The 19,548-nt window shown below is 39.9% G+C and overlaps 1 protein-coding gene across 2 annotated transcripts in view; it reads left to right on the top strand.

The window, feature by feature from the left end:
• Positions 1-16,243, top strand: part of LOC149845071 (uncharacterized) — a 39,560-nt gene extending 23,317 nt beyond the window's left edge. Inside the window, exons 2-6 of one of the 2 annotated variants that reach the window (XM_089995487.1) lie at positions 8,242-8,942; positions 9,256-9,448; positions 10,168-10,232; positions 10,445-10,655; positions 15,768-16,243. In XM_089995487.1, the coding sequence (XP_089851613.1) occupies positions 8,242-8,942; positions 9,256-9,448; positions 10,168-10,232; positions 10,445-10,655; positions 15,768-16,106 (1,509 nt within the window). In that variant the 3' untranslated portion in view covers positions 16,107-16,243. Of the gene's footprint in view, positions 1-8,241; positions 8,943-9,255; positions 9,449-10,167; positions 10,233-10,444; positions 10,656-15,757 lie in introns of both variants that reach the window. The other variant, XM_089995488.1, reaches the window with a different exon arrangement.
• The last annotated feature ends 3,305 nt before the right edge of the window (positions 16,244-19,548 follow it).

Here is a 19,548-nt window from a genome sequence, read left to right as displayed (position 1 = left end):
GTTGCACGACGGAGCGCTCGCGTGTCTCGTGGCCCGAGACCCTTCAAACTTACGCCCGCAGGCGTGCAGTGATCCGCGACTCCCCAAGGTAGGGGAAAGTTGCGTGAAAGGATTTGAATGAACTAAACTGAACTAAATGAAAGATGATTAACCAACCTGCTTATATACGTATATGTATGTCTTTTTAAACTCAAGGACGCGGTTTCGCGATCCTTATCCTGTTTACTTTTTGAGCATTTACTTTCTACTGCCGCCGCGCTATATGTGCCCAGGCTTTCCTTTCTGTCTTTTTAACTCAAGGACGCGGTTTCGCGATCCTTGTCCTGTTTACTTTTCAGCATTTACTTTCTGCTGCCGCCGCGCTATATGTGCCCAGGCTTTCCTTTTTTTGTCTTTTAAACTCAAGGATGCGGTTTCGCGATCCTTGTCCTATTTCCTTTTACAGCACCTTACTTTCTGTCGCCCCGCGCTTTATGCGCCTTGGCTATTATATTTGTGCACTCTACTTATTGCTTTGCTTACTTATGCTGACTCATTTCTTGCCTATGCTATATAGACTTCGATTATGCTATTGTTCTGCTTTGCAGGTGCTTTTAGAAATTGCTGTCAGTACTTGAGCTCCTTTGTGTATTCTTGGCGACTTGTGGCTATAAACTTAGCTATATCTCTGAGCATGCGACGCTATGATGCGTAGAGCAAAGTGAATGGGCCTTATGATCGGCTTTTGAACATCTCACTAAACGATAAACATGCGCCTTCACAGACAAGATGCTCGAGTGGGTCGAATAGACCAGAGCATATAGAGCAAGGCGATGATGATGAATAACCCTTCATCGTGCTTGTTCGGGTTGGTTCATCGAGAGAGAGGATGGATGGTACAAACCCTTCGGTGGACAGGCCATTCATGGCCATTACGGGCAAAGGCTCGGTTTCCCCAGTCATCGAAGGTAGGAGAGTTGGCGTCACCATAAGTATCCTAGGTGGTAGTTGCTCGACACTTCTACAGAAGTTGGATGCCTCCGTGGGCCCCTTCTAGCCTTTGGGGACTTACTCTCTCGACCACAGGTCGTCCCCTTAGGAGCGGACTCAGTCAGTCCTTCAGGGTATAATAAGATATGTGGCATAATGGACCCCTGAAAGGTTTTTGGCTGTTTCTACGTTTATACATTGTGCGTACCCACAATGTCCAGATAATAATCAGATCACACGTATGGCATGCTCACATTTATTTATTCTCGTACTGTTTGCTTTTACCTTACTATCTGTCTGTGCTTACGATAGTTGGAAGGTATGCATGATAAGCCTGTGTATGATTGCTTACAGTTGTATTGATATCACTGTACTACTAGTTTGCTTGCGTTTATGACGTACCTGTTAGCTTTGCTATTCACTTGCGTAGATTGTATCTGTTTCTGCTTGCTTTTGTTCAAGCATGCTTTAGATTAGTTCATTTTACTTCTTTTGCGCACCTACCAGTTTTCAGGACTGACCCCATTTCTTTATGGGTGTAGGTGACAGGTAGCTCTTCTTATTGGCGGTGGTGCAGAAGCTACGTAGTCAAAGCTTTGCCTCTCTCGTCGACCCGCTTGGCTATTTCGTTTTGTACCTTTTTGTTGTTTTGGGGGTGGACACCCCTCTGCCCTTTATAAAGTAAACTCTTTCTGTTATGAATGTACTTTTTACTCTCTGCTCACTATTTTGGCTTAAAAAGTGAACTTGTATTTGTGATGAGTCTTTTTGCTAAAAGTACCCAGAAGATTTGACTCGTGTTTTAAAAATCCTTTGATATCTTTGAAAATCCTTGCTGCAACTCTGATTCTTCCTTAAAGGTATTTCGATTCAAATCTTTTCTTTTCTCGAGTCAAACTTTTGGGGCGTTACAATGGGTGCTTTAGGAGGAATAACTATTTGTTGGAACTATGTCAGTTGTAATTTTGGGGCCCTATCTTGGGATCACACTAGGTTGAATATAATATTAATGTAATTAAGAAACAAACAAACACAATAAATACAGCCACAAGACAAGAGGTTTTTACGTGGGCCGACAAAATGACCTACATTTATAAAAAAAAGAGTATCAAAATTTTTTATAAATATAATCAGTCATCGATAAAAAAAGAACAAATAAAGTGATAAACAGAAACAACCATACTTATTGTTGAACCCATCAAAAAGATAGATGTGTGTCCAATCCAAACCTTCCTCTTTATCACGAAGAAGAAGCTATTACATTCCCTTCTATCAATATTCAAGAGAAGCCTTAAGTATGAGAGAACCACCCAAAAGAACAAAATCACTCTTTTTTTACACAAAAAGAGATACTCTTTCTTTTCTTCATCTCTTAAGTCAAAAAATATTTCTTTAGATTTTTCAAGAGGTCATACCTTTTATTTATAACTCTCAAAGATAGAGTCCTTGTCCATTAAAGAACTTCATATGATTCTTATTTCTCATTTCATACTGGATTATGAACAAGAGTAAAAAAAAACTTATTTATGTAACAAGGTGAGTCTTAGTCTAAAATGAACTCATTCGAGCCACAATTAACCTTTAAAAGGGAGATGTAGTCTCTGCTGGTGAGTTTTCTTTTTTTATCATGTTCTATTGTCCATAATTACATCTCCCTATTGATTGTTGTTTATGGCCTGATTTCTCGCTCTATTGGGTGGCACTTTTGGTTTGCACTAAATTCCTTTCTATTGGGGTGCCTGAGCCCTAGGGGTGGCAATCGGGTCGGGTCGGTGAGTTGGCGGGTCAGAATACCTCAACACGAACACGACCCGTTTATTAAACAGGTCAGATGTGGCAAACACAAACATGACCCATTTATTAAACGGGTAACCCGCCACGACACGGTTAACCCATTTAATAAACGGGTCGGGTCAACACGACATGATTATACGACACAGCGACCCGTTTATTAAATGGGTTGGCAGGTCAGAGTTAGGGTTATATATATATATATATATATATATATATATATATATATATATATATATATATATATATATATATAAACGGGTTGACGGGTTTGTGTAAACGGGTTGACCCGCCTGCCTAACCCGTTTATTAAACGGGTCAAACGGGTTGGCGGGTTGGAGTTAGGGTTAGATAAGTTAATATATATATATATATATATATATATATATATATATATATATATATATATATATATATATATATATATATATATATATATATATATATATATATAAACGGGTCGGCAGGTTCGTGTAAACAGCCAAACCCTAATTAACCCGGCTAAGAAGCGGGTTGGCGGGTCGGGTCAGATTTTGCCACCCCTACTGAGCCCTAGTGCACCGCAAGAGATTATTGTAATCTTCCGGTTAGGGCCTTTAGATCCATGAGGTCGTTCAACGAATTTGTTGTTGAAAAATGAAATCTATATGAAGTTTAGCTTGGTGGCATCCCTTCTCATAGTCCAACAAAAGGTCTGAACCATGTTTGCGAAAACTAGATCGAGCTTTCATCTCGACAAAATTTGTTGAAGAATTCCAGGACTTGAATGGGTATCTGATCACGTGATCATGGTGCACTGATTATTGCGTTTTGCCATTTGTTCGCTCTCTCAAGAGGTTCCGTTTCAAAACCTGGTAGCTTCATATACCAATATTTACAAAATTTGTTTCATCCTGGTGTGGTGGTCCAAACCTATCTTAATCAAATGGGCCACGGTTTGCTTCTAAGCTCAAAAAGTTTGCTTCAGTTCCGTCTTGGATTAAAGCCAATTGTGGACATCAATTCTCACAAATTCTGAAAATGGAAGAGTAGCTCACGTTCTTGCAAAGTAAGCTCGTCGACTTTGGCGAGGGGGACGATTCCATAAAGCAACAAGTGACACAACTATCGGCTGATGAAATTAAATGGCGACAGCTGTCTCGTATTCAATGGCTCAGGTATGGAGACCAGCACTCCAAAATTTGTATTCCTTTTCTTCGAATTGAGGAGGCTACGTTAAGCATAAGCACTTTCCAAAAATCGTTTGCTCAATCTGGGACTCTTGGTCGTACCTCTCATGTAGACAAGTGGTCCATTTGAAGGCATCCTCTTTAGTGAATTCATTCTCTAAATAGGAGGTTAAGGTTGTTAGGAAAAAGTGACCCTTCGGCCTACCGATAGATTAAAGAAATAAGCATGAAAAAGAAAAAAAAGAAAAAACAATCATACACGAAAATAAGAATCTGATGTGGTTCGACAAAAACTGTCTATATCCACAATCATACTGAATCTTCTTCTTTTATTAATTGAAATACACAATATAAAAGGATGATGCCTCCTTAAATAAGAGTCTTACTAATTTTACAAAGAGTCTACTAGTATAGTTGAATATAACAAGAAGTCTAAGATAAAATTATAAAACTACCTTTGGAGTTATCACCCCCAAACCCCCACCTTACCGCAACATTCCGTCAACTTAGGGTAAAGTTGGATTTTGTAGAAAATTATGAATTTATGTCCGGGTAAAAAACAAACTCTATATGGTGAGGGCTTGACGGTCGGTCTCATTTTTTATAAAATATTGTGGGATCATTGCAAGAAAGAGCTCCTAGATTTGTTGTGTGAGTTTCACATGTTCCCTTAAGGATTTAAATAAGTTAATTTATTTTGATTCCCAAAGACCTCAATATAGAAGACATCTCAGTTTTTGGCCTATTTCTTTGCTTGGAAGCCTCTACGTGCTCATTGCTAAAATCCTAGCCCAAAGATTGAAAGATGTCTTACAAGACCTTATCTCGTCTTTCTAATTCACATTTCTTCCTGGCATCACTCTCTTTTTTGCATAAAAGTTGCCGACCTTCGTTCTCAAACTTGATATTCATAAAGCATTCGATACGGTTACTTGGTCTTTCTTTTTACAGTGCCATTGGAATGGGTATGGATCAACAATTCAACATTTGGATTATTGAGCTAATTATCTCTACGACATAGGTGGCCATTAATATAAAGGGGGGAAATTGGAGAATTCTTTAAAATGGAGAGAGAACTCGGACAAGGTTGCCCTCTTTTTCAGCTCATCTTCAATGTATAATGGGTGAAAGTCTTAATGTTTATTTCGTAAAGCCTTGGCTTGCTGCTTCTTAGAGAGCTTGCAAGGATATGGAAGAGTTCTCCATGCTATACAATATGCCGATGATATACCGAAGCAAGTTATATGTTCCCCCCCAACAGGGGAGTTAGCTACATCTCATGTTCGGGGTGCCAAAAAGCACCACGTATGTAAGCATGTATGTCTCGTATCCTCATGTTTGTCAGCATTAATTAGCGTTGGAGTTTGATGCGATTGCAAAGACTTAAGTACCCTCTCCTCCATTGGTGCCAAAAAATTGACGATTCTTGAAAAGAAGTGGTTGTAAAGACTTAAGTGCCCCGAAGATGATTATTTAAGACCCAGTCTCTGCACTGCAGGATTATCCGAGAAAGAAATCTCCTCTGGAGGAGGCCATGAACATCAACCCTCTCACTCTCTCTTTCCCTTCTCTTTCTGCTTCTGTGCATATCCAACAGAAGATCCTACATTGCTCCATCAAGCACCGACTGACCTGTACATTGACTGTTGTGGAGCCTGATTCAGAGTTTTTACCCTTACAGGAGGAGGGTTTGGGGGCTCCTCCCAGTGTGGGTAGCATCATTCAACTAAATGAGTTGTAGATTCTGATTCAGAGTTTTTACCCTTACAGGAGAGGGGTCTAGGGGCTCCTCCCAGCGTGAGTAGTGTCATTCAACTAAATGAGTTGTAGATCCTGATTCAGAGTTTTTACCCTTACAGGAGAGGGGTCTGGGGGCGCCTCCCAGCGTGGGTAGCATCATTCAACTTGAAGAGTTATGGAGATTGATTCAGAGTTTTTACCCTTACAGAAAGATTGGTCTGAGGGCTCCTCCCAACGTGGGTAGCATCATTCAACTTGATGAGTTGTGGAGCTTGATTTAGAGTTTTTGCCCTTATAGGAGGAGGGTTTGGGGGCTCCTCCCAGCGTGGATAACATCGTTCAACTTGATTCGTTGTGGAGCCTGATTCGGAGTTTTTGCCATTATAGGAGGAGGGTTTGGGGGGTCCTCTCAGCGTGGATAACATCGTTCAACTTGATTCGTTGTGGAGCCTGATTCAGAGTTTTTGCCCTTACAGGAGGGGGGTTTGGGGGCTCCTCCCAGCGTGGGTAGCATCGTTCAACTTGATTCGTTGTGGAACCTGATTTAAAGTTTTTGCCCTTACAAGAGGGGGGTCCAGGGGCTCCCCCCGGCATGGGTCCCAGGTGTTGTGGTCAAAAAATGCACAGGGTGTCGTGGTGATAAAGACATATGTTTGTTCCAAGCAAGGTTGGAAGAAATCAATGGAAAATCCAACAAAGAGCATGCCAGAATCAAGATGTGGATGTCAAGCAAGAATGGTGTTGTGCAACTCAAATAACACAGAATAATAGGGGTCTGATTTTTAGTTAAAATGGAGAATAAAATGACAATAGAAATCACTGAAAATTTACAGGAATAAACTAGACTCAATAACGAAGATACCACTTTTTACGGATTTGGAATATGACCTTCGGTTAGGGAGATATGACCCTGACAAGTTGGTCCTAATTCGGGTAGCGATTTGCTTACTAAATAACACTACAAATCGCTATATTGATTTGTAGAAGACACTACAAATCGCTATAGTGAGATCCAACAACACTATAAATCGCTATGGGGCTCGTTGGAGACCCAAAAACACTATAAATTGCTATAGTGATGTGCGGAAGATACTACAAATCGTTGTTGAAAAGCCGGATAACACTATAAATCGTTGTGGGGCTCGTTGGAGACCCAAAAACACTATAAATCGCTATAATGATTTGCGAAAGACACTATAAATCGTTGTTGAAAAGCCGGATAACACTATAAATCGTTGTGGGGTTCGTTGGAGACCCAAAAATACTATAAATCGCTATAGTGATTTGCGGAAGACACTACAAATCGTTGTTGAAAAGCCGGATAACACTATAAATCATTGTGGGGCTCGTTGGAGACACAAAAATACTATAAATCGCTATAGTGATTTGCGGAAGATACTATAAATTGTTGTTGAAAAGCCGGATAACACTATAAATCGTTGTGGGGCTCGTTGAAGACCCAAAAACACTATAAATCGCTATAGTGATTTGTGGAAGACACTACAAATTACTGTTGAAAAGCTGGATAACACTATAAATCGTTGTGGGGCTCGTTGGAGACCCGAAAATACTATAAATCGCTGTAGGAAAGCCCGATAATACTACAAATTGTTGTTGGGATTCTCGCCGGGGGGGGGGGGGAGCCCCCGGACCCCCCTCCTGTAAGGGCAAAAACTATAAATCAGGCTCTACAACTCATCAAGTTGAATGATGTTACCCACGCTGGGAGGAGCCCCCAAACTTCTCCTGTGAGGGCAAAAACTATGAATTAGGCTCCACAACTCATCAAGTTGAACGATGCTACAGTCAGTGTGCAGGTCAGTCGGTGTTTGATGAAGCAATGTACGATCGTCTGTTGGATGTGCACAGAAGTAGAGAGAGAAGGGAGAGAGAGTGAGATGGTTGATGTTTATGGTCTTCTTCAGGGAGAACTCTTTGTCTTCCTTGATTTCTTCTTTAGAGAGAGAGAGAGAGAGGGTTTTACAATATTTTACGAAAAAAGAAGAATAAGACTTTGAAGAGTCAACATCATCATCGACTTTCTGGATGGAGGACATGTTTGTCCTTTTTTTGAGCTGTTTATTTTTTCTTTTTTGAATGAAGAGCATTTTTGTCATTTTCTCAAACCATCGCTTTATGAGAAAAATAGCAAGAAAGGGTACTGAAGTCTTTGCAACCACATCAGACTCCAATGCTAAGTGATGTCAACATACACCGGAATACAAGCCCCATGTGCTTGTATACGTGGTGCTCATTCAGACCCCCGAACTCAGACGTGGGATTCAGTGCATCATCGGGGGAGAAGATACACCGCACTCTCATGATATACTCATTTTTTGATATGCCACGCCCTCAGAATTCTTTGGAATATGTCTCTTTGATTTTCAATCTGGTGCTATTTTCTGTAAAGTGTCAAGTGGGAAGGTCTTCCCTTTAAAATCTTGGTCTATTATTATAATTAGTGCTGCATATTACTTGGTTGGAGTAGTGCACGATATGATTACACTTGATTTTGTTGGTTGGTTGGTTGTTTTGATTGTCGCACCCTATTGATTCCTCTCGCATTTTGCAGTCAATGCCATTGCCGCGCACCCCACAACCGGCCGTGGTTGTAGCGACTCGGACCCTCCAGAGACCCGCCACCAACCTGAACACGAAGCCCAACAGGAAAACCAGCACCCGAGCACCAGCGGCTCCGAAATTACTGAATTGCCCCCCAAGAAACAGCACAGAGTTCTACCCGTCACCGTCCTCATCGCAGGAGCCCAACAGGAAAACCAGCACCCGAGCACCAGCGGTTCTGAAATTACTAAATTGCCCCCCAAGAAACAGCACAGAATTCTGCCGATACCCGCCACCGTCCTCATCGCCGGAGCCGTCTCGGGCCGGACCCACCTGCCCGGAGTACTTTCGATGGATCCATGAGGACCTGCTGCCATGGAAAGAGAGCGGGATCACGCTGGAGATGGTGGAGCGGGCACGCCGGACGGCAAACTTCCGGCTTGTCGTCGTGGAAGGGAGAGCCTACGTGCAGCGGTACCGGCGGTCGTTCCAGAAGAGGGACGTCTTCACCCTGTGGGGCGTGCTCCAGCTGCTCCGTAGGTACCCCGGTCGGGTCCCGGATCTGGACCTCATGTTCGACTGCGTGGACTGGCCCGTGGTCAGGGCCAGGAACTACCGCAGTGGAGGGCTGGCCCCACCCCCACTGTTTCGTTACTGTGGGGACAACCGCACGCTGGATATCGTGTTCCCGGATTGGTCCTTCTGGGGTTGGTAAACAACACATCTTTCGGTCTCCAGTCCACCCAATTAATCTTTTCTCTGTTTCAAAGTTTGGGCATTTTTTTTTTTATTCGGGTAATAAATCGGGTTCTGCTGCAACGTTTAATAACTCTGGATGCATCCACTTACATGGAAATTTTGGATTAGGCTCCCCTACTAGTGCCCATATTTCCAGGACATGCCTCCCAGAACGTTTCATTCTGTGAAGACTAGCAACCCTTTTAGCCTGACTTGAACCACTAATTTTTTTGTCAAGTGTAGCCTCATAAATTCTTTACACGAGTTGATATGTATATATATTCAGGCCTGAGATAAACATAAAGCCATGGGATGATTTGTTGAAGGAATTGAAAGAAGGCAACCAAAAGATCAAATGGATGGACAGAGATCCTACCGCTTATTGGAAGGGGAATCCCTATGTTGCTGAAACTAGACTGGACCTTCTCAAGTGCAATGTTTCCGAGGCAAAGGATTGGGGTGCTCGTGTATACACCCAGGTACTCTATTCATCAATGTGAATTTTACCAAGTCTTTTCCTTAACATGCTTGCATTAGCTTGTTTTGGTTGCCTCATTTCTCCCTGACAACTTATACCAAATTTTATTTCTCCCTTTTTAAGATTAATCATATGTTTATTTCTGATGAAGCTTTTATTTTCTACATGGTAATATTGGACCAACCTCTTTGCCAAGAAATTGGTCTTGTGCTTGGTTAAAAGAATATTCAAGATATTGATTTAGTGAATTGGTTAAGAATAGTCCAGTCTTGTTGTTTGCATCCACTAAATGCATTCCTCTTTTTGAATGCTTCACGTTAATGGGATGATTGCTCATCCTTGGAATTATGTGCTTTCTCATGCATGTTTTATCTTTCCTATGAATAAACTTTTACTTTCATTCAGAAAAATTAAAAACAAAAAGCTGGAAGTTTTTGTGCCGCAATGAGATCCCAAAGGGGTTAGCGTAGTTGGAGCGAGCCTTGGCTGCTAGACCATCTGTTGTGGTTCGATTCCCGCGGTAGCTAACCTCCTTGCATTAGGCAAAGCAAGCATAGGCCCTGGGAGTGAGGGTACTAGCCCAGGCGTTTTACGCCACTGGGATGGAGAGAAAGTCTGTAGTCTCGGACACGGTTTCCCTAGGCGAAATATGGAAAAAAAAAAATTGAGATTCTAAATGACCTTTGTTCTAATATTTTAGTTTCTTCTGTCTGCTTCCAGGACTGGATCAAAGAATACAAACAAGGATATAAACAGTCTAACCTGACCGACCAGTGTGCTCACAGGTGTGAAGATATGAAATTGCTTTCTCTTCCTATTGCTCATTCTTATTTTACATCTCAAGTATGAATCCTGGTATTCGGCACCTGACCCTTAGGTGCCGTCTCAAAATTTATCGTGGGAGTTCAGGATAAAAACTCAAAGACCTCAATTCAAGCTAAGTCAAGGCCCTAAACCCTTCTGTTAAATGATGAATTCTGAACATATATTCATACAGGTACAAGATCTACATAGAAGGGTCTGCATGGTCTGTGAGCGAGAAGTATATTTTGGCATGCGATTCTACAACTCTGCTAGTGAAGCCAAAGTACTATGATTTCTTCACCAGGTCTCTTATGCCTGTCCATCACTATTGGCCTATAAAGGATGATGATAAATGCCGCTCCATCAAATTTGCAGTTGACTGGGGAAATAGACACAAACAAAAGGTAAATAATATCTCATGGCATGTCATAATCTTAAACTCTTTAATTTAGGCAAAATATTCTGTAGGTTCTAATAAATCTATATACTTTCCCTTTCTTTCGGAATCAACAAATATTGCATCTTTCATATTCTTATGCAAGGAACATCGTTAGCTTGTGTAACAACAGTTCATAACCAGACTCACACATGACTACTACTGTGAAACTGAATATAAAGTGTCAAACAGCTGCTTGTTTTTACTATAGATAATTCAAGATTATTTTTAAGTTAATCTCAGTGAATGCAGCTATATACATGTAAGACTCTCTCTCTCTCTCTTTGTGCCTGTGTATGGTCGCATGGGTGCTAGCATCATAATATCATATAAAGATGAGTTTACCTTTCTCTACCAATCAAATACATGTGTGTAACGCCCCAAAAATCCTGAACTTGAAACCTTTTATGAAAAATGTTGAAAGCTTTGAAATTGATCATTTATCAGAGTTTGAAACAGAGGTTAAGCAAAAAATCATATTTGAAATAGCAAGTCCCTAGACCTTGTGCACATTACAGTGCAAACTTTTCCTCACAGACAGATTTGCAACTCAATATATTTATTAAAATAAAAAGAAGAAACAAAGTTTTGGTAACACGGTTTTAATAATTTAGAGTTTAATAAAAAAAGAGGCTTTCAAAGAAACTTTATACCAAAATTATCAAAATGTCTTCAGGAGCGAAACATTAGAAAAATAGTCTCATCTTGATCTCATCACGTCATCGTGCCATCGCAACCCAAAACACCATATGCCCATAAAATTGATCAGTTTCACAAAAAATTTGTAGGTGCACAAGTGAGACAATGTGAAACTTAAATAAGCAATTATAACAAGTAATGAGTTAAGCAAGTGAGAAATAAATTATGAAATCATGTGAGCAATTAACTATCAGAGGGTCAGAGTTCATTCATCCTAAGACATGCATAATTTCACAACAAGTAAATGCGTTATTCATAAGATGCAAGCAATTACACAACAAGCAGTTCTATTAATTACAAGGCGCATGCACTTCGTAAACCACAAGCTATAAGCAATTGCATTACAAGCAGTTTATAAGTTATACGTGGTAGGCAATCACACGACAACAGTGATATTAATCATAAAATGTAAGCAGCTCATAAGACAAGCAACTACATTAGTTTTAGTTGTAAATAGTTCATAAATTACGAGTTGTAAGCAATTATATTACAAACAATTCTACCAATAACAAGGTATAGGCAATGCGTAAATTCCAACTATAAACAGTTATATAATCAAGCAATTGCATTAACCATAAGATGTGAACAGTTCGTATATTACGAGCTATAAGCAGTCACATTAGTCATAAGAGACTCGAGCTAACAAGTACTACATTACAACAAGCACAAATAATTCAACCAAGTAGTAAAGCAAGTCACCGACATCATATTGCATCTAGCATAATACTATTATCATAAGCATTTAACTAGTACAAGCAATTGATTATTACTAGCAAAGAACTAGTATAACACTACAACAGGCGTGCATAATGCAATGAGCAGTATACCAAACTTTAGAGCAAACAAGTAAGTTCTGTCACAGCACACACATCTCAAAAGAGGTGAATAGGTTAACTTATGTTTTGATATTAGCTGGTCAGGCGGGTATGCGTAAAGCACGAACGTAGAAACAACTGAGACTAATCGAGAGGTTTATTATGCCATGTATTTTAGATACTCTGGGTAACTAGCTGAGTTTGCTCCTAAGGGGATGATCAGTGACCAAGAGAGTAAATCTTTAAAGGCATAAGTAGCCCGTAGATGCATCCAAACTTTTGTAGAAGTGGCCTGAAAGTTATCTTTTGTAGCTCATTTCTCCTAACTCTGATGACTGAGGAAGCTGAGTCTTTTGCCCAAAATAGTTATTAATGGCTTGTCCATCAGAGTTTTGTACCATCTCATCCTCTCTCTTGGTGGGAGTCAGCAGATCGAATGAGCACGACGAGAGTTTCTTAACCACCGCTCCATTCTACATGCTTTGGTCTGCTAGACTTACTTGAGCATGTTGCCTGCGAAGGCGAAATCATCACCAAATATGATTTATACGCGTCATTGCACATTTGAGACAACCACACACCACTCATCCTACTCACCGCAGTATGCAACATACCTATTCAAAAGTACAACCACGATGGGAGGGGTCAACTTATTGTGAGGGTAAAAACGTTACCATTTTATGGTCTCAAACACATGCCATTGCACGTTCGAGGTAAATATAGACCTCTCATCTTACACATCGTAGTTCTCAATGTACCTGTTCAGAAGTATAACCATGATAAGAGAGGTATGGATTTCTCAAAAGAAATCCTCAAACATTGCTTTGTCAAAAGTACATGGTGTAACCATTCAAGTTCAAACTTTTCATGCTCTGGTCCTTTAGACCGTCATGAGCCTCATGCCTGTTAGGCGAATATCAACATTTCATGGTTACAATAATGCCAAAACACATTTCGAGGTTACCACAAACCTCTCATCATACTCCTCGTAGTTTAACATATTGTACATGTCTAAAAGTATGACTACAAGGAGAGGGGCATGGATTTTTTACAGTAAAAACTCACAAAAGGAGTGACAAGATGACCTAACAAAGTCTCACAACCAAAGGGATATAGCAATGATCTAGCAATGGTGCAGGTTCCTCAATAGAACCCTTGACCAACCCATGCACAAGCTCCTAAATAGGGTTATCCGAGTTGTATCGAATATGCAAACCAAAGTTGTAAAACACTTCTCTCAAATACATCGATTTGAGAGATCTAGCCGCTATCTTGCAAAAGGCTTTCAAAATCTGTTTTACAAAACTATGCATTTTGAAAATAGGTTTGCGCCTAAAAATCATCATTTTTTGAGAACCAAAGTGCATAAGTGTGCATCGTGTCTTTTAAGACAAATGAACAAGATGGAATATGCTCAAAGCTGCACTCAGCGAGTGCAAGCTAACAAAGAGCAAGCCCGTACATGTTACAGTGAAATGGCAAAACGAGGAGCAAGACTCGATATGCAAAGTTGCACATCGAGCGTAAGACGCGCAAGCAGCACTCGAGGTATGAAATCATACCTCGACCATCCAAATACACAAGCAAACCAATGTATAAGCAACACACGAGGTACAGAATTATACCTTGGCTAAGCAAGTGTGAAAGGTGACTCACGAGGCACAAAGTCGTACATCGATTAAACATAAAACGTAAGCAACTAAAATGTAAGAGCACTGCCTATGCGCAAAGCACGATGACAAAGAACAAAATAGCACATGCAAGAGCAAAGCATATGCGTGAAGTGTTGCAGCAAGGTAAGGACGAAACAATGCATAGAAAAAAGTAAATGCGGTAAATAAATGCAGGAGTATAAATATAAGCAAGAAAGACCTAAATAAAAGCCTGGGCGCATAAAGTGCGACGACAATAGGAAAGTAAAGTACAGGAAAGTAAGACAGAAAAAGAAAGGCCTAGGCGTATAAAGTGCGAGACAATGAAAAAAAAATACAAAAATTAAAAGCGACAGAAAGTAAAAGCTGTGACGCATAAAGCGTGGGGCAACAGAAAAGAAAATACAAAAATTAAAAACAGAAAGCAAAAGTCATGGCGCATAAAGTGCGGGGCAACAAAAAGGAAAGTACAGAAATTAAAAACGAAAAGTAAAAGGCCATGGCACATAAAGCGCGGAGCAACAAAAAAGAAAGTACAGAAATTAAAAACGAAAAGTAAAAAGCCATGGCACATAAAGCGCGGGGCAACAAAAAAGTAAAGTACAGAAAAAGTAAAAAGGATAAAGGTTGTGAAACTGCATCCTTGAGTTAAATGCATACATATATAAATATACGTATACATATTGTCCTTAGTCCTTTTTTTTCTCATTTTAAGTTTTAATTGCTTAAGTTAAGTTCGTTCATTGTACTTTGCACAATTTTTTTCTACCTTGAGGGGTTTGAACGGGGGAGGGGCCGAACCCCTCCCTCGTAACCCAAGATAACAGGGAGGGAGCTAGGCCCCTCCCTTATGAAAAAGGAGAAGAAGAGGTAGAAGAAGAAGACAACGGAGAAGGGGGAAGAAATCACCTAAGAAGGCTGGAGGTGTCGCCTGCTGGGACACGACAAGCGAGAGAGAGCAAAGGCATTGGGATTGCCGACGTCTGGTGCGGACAACAGGCGAGGAAAAGGGGTGACAGAGGGTCGAGGGACAGTGGCAGAGGGTCGGGAATAGCGATGAGAGGGGGGAAAGATCGGGGTGGCCATGGCTGAGGCGCCGGTGACGTCCCCAGTGAGGGGGATGTCGGGCGATGGTGGTGCTTGGCCGCAAGTCGCCGATGGGGGGAGCAATGGGAGAAGAGAGGAGTCGGGGTCGCTCGTAGGGGGAGAGGTGGTCAGGCACGGGGCGGGGTCATCGACGGCGTCTGCCGGACACAAGGAGGAAGAGGGTGACAAAGGGGGTGAATGGTGTGAGGCATCGACGAGGTCATCGGCGTCCGCAAGGGGACAGAGTGTCGGGCGAGGTCGTCGGCGACAGTGGTCGCCGGTGGCCTGCCGAAAAAACTCAGAGGGGGAGAGGGGGATAGGATGCCGGAGCGGAGGAGAGAGGGTTGCGAGGGGTTTTGCCCCTTGCCTGTTTGAGCCTGCGTCTCGAACGTTCGAGAACCTGGGTTTGGGTCGGGCTCGGATCCGAGTCCGGCATCGGCACATGCCCGGCACGTCTGTGACACAATTTTTTTTTTTAAGTGGACTTTACAATGTGTGGCATACGCAAGTGGTCATTCCTAACAGTAGTTTCTTATGGACCATATACTTAGGGAAGTGATCATGCTTGTAAAAATACACAAAAAAAGGGAAAAAGAAAATAGACTTGCAGTTAAACATTTGATTGGCATCTTTTGTGATTATTTCAAAGTAAACATGAAAATTAATTATGTTGTCTGCAAATTAGACAAAATCTCTTGAATGCATGGTTTACCGTACGCCTTTTGGTCCCAAGTATCACAGAGGAAATGAAAATGTTGTGTTTAGGCCTACGATTGTTATCCTGTTCGGACTCTGACCTTGTGAATTGATGCACGGAGTTTGGTGCAGGCGCAAGCCATTGGAAGGGCAGCAAGCAGCTTCATTCAGGACGAGCTAAAGATGGAGTACGTTTATGATTACATGTTTCATCTCTTAGTGGAGTACGCAAAGCTCTTGAAGTATAAGCCCACGGTGCCTGCTGAAGCAGTTCTTTACTGCTCGGAATTGATGGCCTGCCCTGCAAGAGGCCTTGTGAACAGATTCATGAAGGAGTCGATGGTCGCGAGCGCATCAACCACAGGCCCATGTACTTTGCCTCCTCCCTTTGAACCCTCATCTCTGCGTTCATTCTTGAAGAGGAAGGAGATTTCCACAAGACAAGTAGAAATATGGGAACAGGGTGCTTAGGAGAATCAGACCAACAATATATAAATTTGCTTCTGTAGAAAGAAATTTTATTTATGGTAAGGGTATAGGCACAAGGTGAATTCATGCCATCTTGGTCTTCTACTCCTTTGAAGTTGTATAAATATAACGTTCTGCTAGACTGCTCCAAGGTGTCTCTGAATCTGATTGAGGGACTCCATTTAGAATATCATTTAGGGTGCAAACGAGTTGGATATCCGGTTTGAATCCAACATGCTATCTCCGAATTTGGGTCCTTAAAGTAAGATCTGAATGTGCATTCGAACCAAATTGGACTCAGATGTGATAGATTGGATTATTTGTGTTTTTTTATCAGATTTGGATTATAAGTCAGTGCTATTTCAGATTCGGGTCAAAATCTGATCTGTGCATATTTTACATGAAACGTTTTCCTTTCTACTCTTTTCTATCTAATGATGCTTTCGCCCCGGGCATCTGCCACATCATATGTATGTGGGGATCCTAGGGAGGTGCTGCTACTTCATTCTGTTTTGCACTTTTGCTACATTAGTGCAGATTTCACTCAGCTTTGCAGCGGTAAACAGCTTACAGCACTGGGGATTTACATGCAAACTGATATCAGGGAGTCGAGGTCTTCTTTCACTCATTTAGGAAATATCTCATGGACCAAGTAGATTAAGCCAGAAATGTCACTGCTTCCAAAAATGTTAGTGGGATGACCAACATGAGATTTTGCAATTGGCACAATTTAATGTAGGTTACGTTCTTCTCTTTGTAATTGGTTGTGCAATTCATCCATCTGTTTTGAGTTACATGAAAGTAGTTTGATCATGATATCAATAATCTGATTCGTCCAATGTGTTTTCCGAAATGACATAATTTTCAAAATCTGCCCCATGTTCAAATTCACAAAGTTCTGGCTGTAAAAGGACCTTTTTACCTTTCGCACAAGCAAATTTCCTTCTTAAACTTTCTCCTAAATATTCAAATATGTGCTTTTTCTCTCAAATACGTGAATTTTTTTCTATACATTTGCAAATGTCCTCCTGTTTGTGCCCCCTTATGTGATTTTATTTAAAGGATGCTTGCACATTGTTGGGACATTGGCAACCATGAGTTGTGAAGGTTCCCAAAATGTGCACACATTTTTTTAACTAAATATTGTCACATTTGTGAATGCCCTGACCTTTGAACATGATTGAATTCGATGATCGAATTCGCCCTGTCCACCAATGATTTACCTGAATCTAAAACTTTTATTGGGGAACTAAATTGGGTAAACAATGAATGGCTAACAGGACTTCCTCGTTGAGGGTGCTACCTGAGATGCTAAAGCCTTTAGGAGAAAATTCACATATTTGAAAAAATAAATTTGCATATTTGAGAGAAAATTGGCATATGCTCATGTTTGAGAGAAAATTCACATGTGAAAAGAAATTTGCATATCTAAAGGAAATTAGTTTGTATGAAAGGTGAAAAGGTTATTTTATAAGTCAAATTTTGAAAGTTTTAAGCCATTTGGAAAAATACATCATTTTGCCGTACAATACGGTTCCCTTGGCATTTTTCATTTTTATGCAGATTATTGAACTCTTTTGGACCTTGGGGTTTCAATATTGCTCACTATAGTGCATGCTAGGTGGTAAAATATATTGACCATCTGACTTTATTTATGAGTCCCTCTAACATCCTACAAGGTAAATGTTATTAACCTCATGATTCCTTTAAATGCATTTTAAAACATGTATCACATACAATTACTTGAGGGTTCTGTTTGGAGCTTTGCATTGAGATGGAAACACAGTATCAGTGAGTTGCCAAAGTAAGGTGTTACCAAAAAAAACAAACGGGGAAATTTTCTTTGTAAAAAAAAAAATGAGATTTTTTTCAAATACTCGCCAAATATTTCTTTCTAATTAGCATGCACACCTAACTTTGTGAATCTTTTCAATATCGGTCCAAAGGTTGTTGCTGTTAAACAAATGCCTCCGATACTCCGAGCTACCGTGAGTTTAACCCTTGTGTTAGCTTTAGCTCATATAATTAATTTACTATTTTACCCTGGGTTTTTTATCATGATCAGATACATACATGTATTCTTTTGTGCTCAAATTGTAATATCTCACAATTTTTCATTTATTTTTAGAGTTAATAAATATAATTTTTTATTTAAATAATTATATTTTTGATGTCTGGAATTAATATAATATATATAATATATGTATATTGTAATATATAGTGGCTGACGTTAAAGTTGATCCCGCTATGAATACTAGACCCATTGCCAAGATCCATGATCCATTTATGATAAAGTAAATTAATTTTTAAAACTAAATTATATTATTGATAAAATAGTAAGAAGATAATATATATATAAGAGTTTGGTTTAGGAGAAACTTCTATTTGACTTTTATTTTCATAAAAAAATAAAAGACTTTCTATTTCAAAAATAAGGAATGTCCCATCAATAGGAGGAGTCCTATTTTTATTTATAAAAGGGGTGTTCCCCTCTCTCTCTCTCAACATCGACTTAGAGAGAGAGAGGGCTGAACTGTGAAAGAGAGAGAGGCGTGAATAGAATCTCTTTCTTCAGCATGTTTGCTTTCACCGTTCGTCCTCCTTCATCAGCATCTCCTTCTTTTATATTTTTTCGTGAATCTGCAAGCACGGTACGGGTTCTTCTCTTAAACCGATTGATAAAAGGGACTCAGCATGAATCGAATCACAAATGAGTTTAAGGAAGATCAAATCTGTGTTCTATACATAGATTTTTATCTACCAAATTTTGGATTTTTTGACTATTTTGATCATTAGTGATTGAGTTTAATCAACCTAAACAAAAAAGATTTTATTTCTCATTGCTGTAAATAAATTCTGTTTAAACTGAGCAAACATTTGAGTCTGTGTTTTCCTGTTTTGATTGGATTCAGGTTGGGTTCTTGATCTAATCCAAAGAATCGGTCCAGAGGTCAGATTCACGTGGGTTATCATCAAGGTTTATTCCTAATCTAAGTTTAATTCTGATGAACAAGATTTACTGATGTTTGAATCAGACCTTTTGAGTTGGCATATATATATATATATATATATATATATATATATATATATATATATATATATATATATATATATACTTGTACTTATCTGCGTGTTTTGGAAAATTGATTCACGTTGCATCTTCTTCTAAATTGGATAATCCGGATTGTCTCTATTGCTTTTGTTGAAAATTCATATATATTGATTCACAATGGGTTTAAAAGTCATATGCAGGGATTTGATTGGTAACCAAAAAAAAAGAAAACTTGTTTGGCTGATGATATATACAGTGTGTATTTTAGAGATAAATTTATGTATAGTTATTTTTCTTATTAGCGTGTATGTATTGGTTGTTGAAGGTACCGATTTGAGTAGTAGGTGTTGGTTCATTAGCGTGAATAAGTGAAAGATGGTTGTTTGGATTAAC

This window comes from Nuphar pumila, chromosome 2, assembly GCF_984573655.1.
Source record: "Nuphar pumila chromosome 2, dmNupPumi1.hap1.1, whole genome shotgun sequence".
NCBI classification, from domain to species: domain Eukaryota; kingdom Viridiplantae; phylum Streptophyta; class Magnoliopsida; order Nymphaeales; family Nymphaeaceae; genus Nuphar; species Nuphar pumila.
Note: the sequence above shows the minus strand (reverse complement) of the source record. Positions and strands in the feature narration are given on the sequence as shown.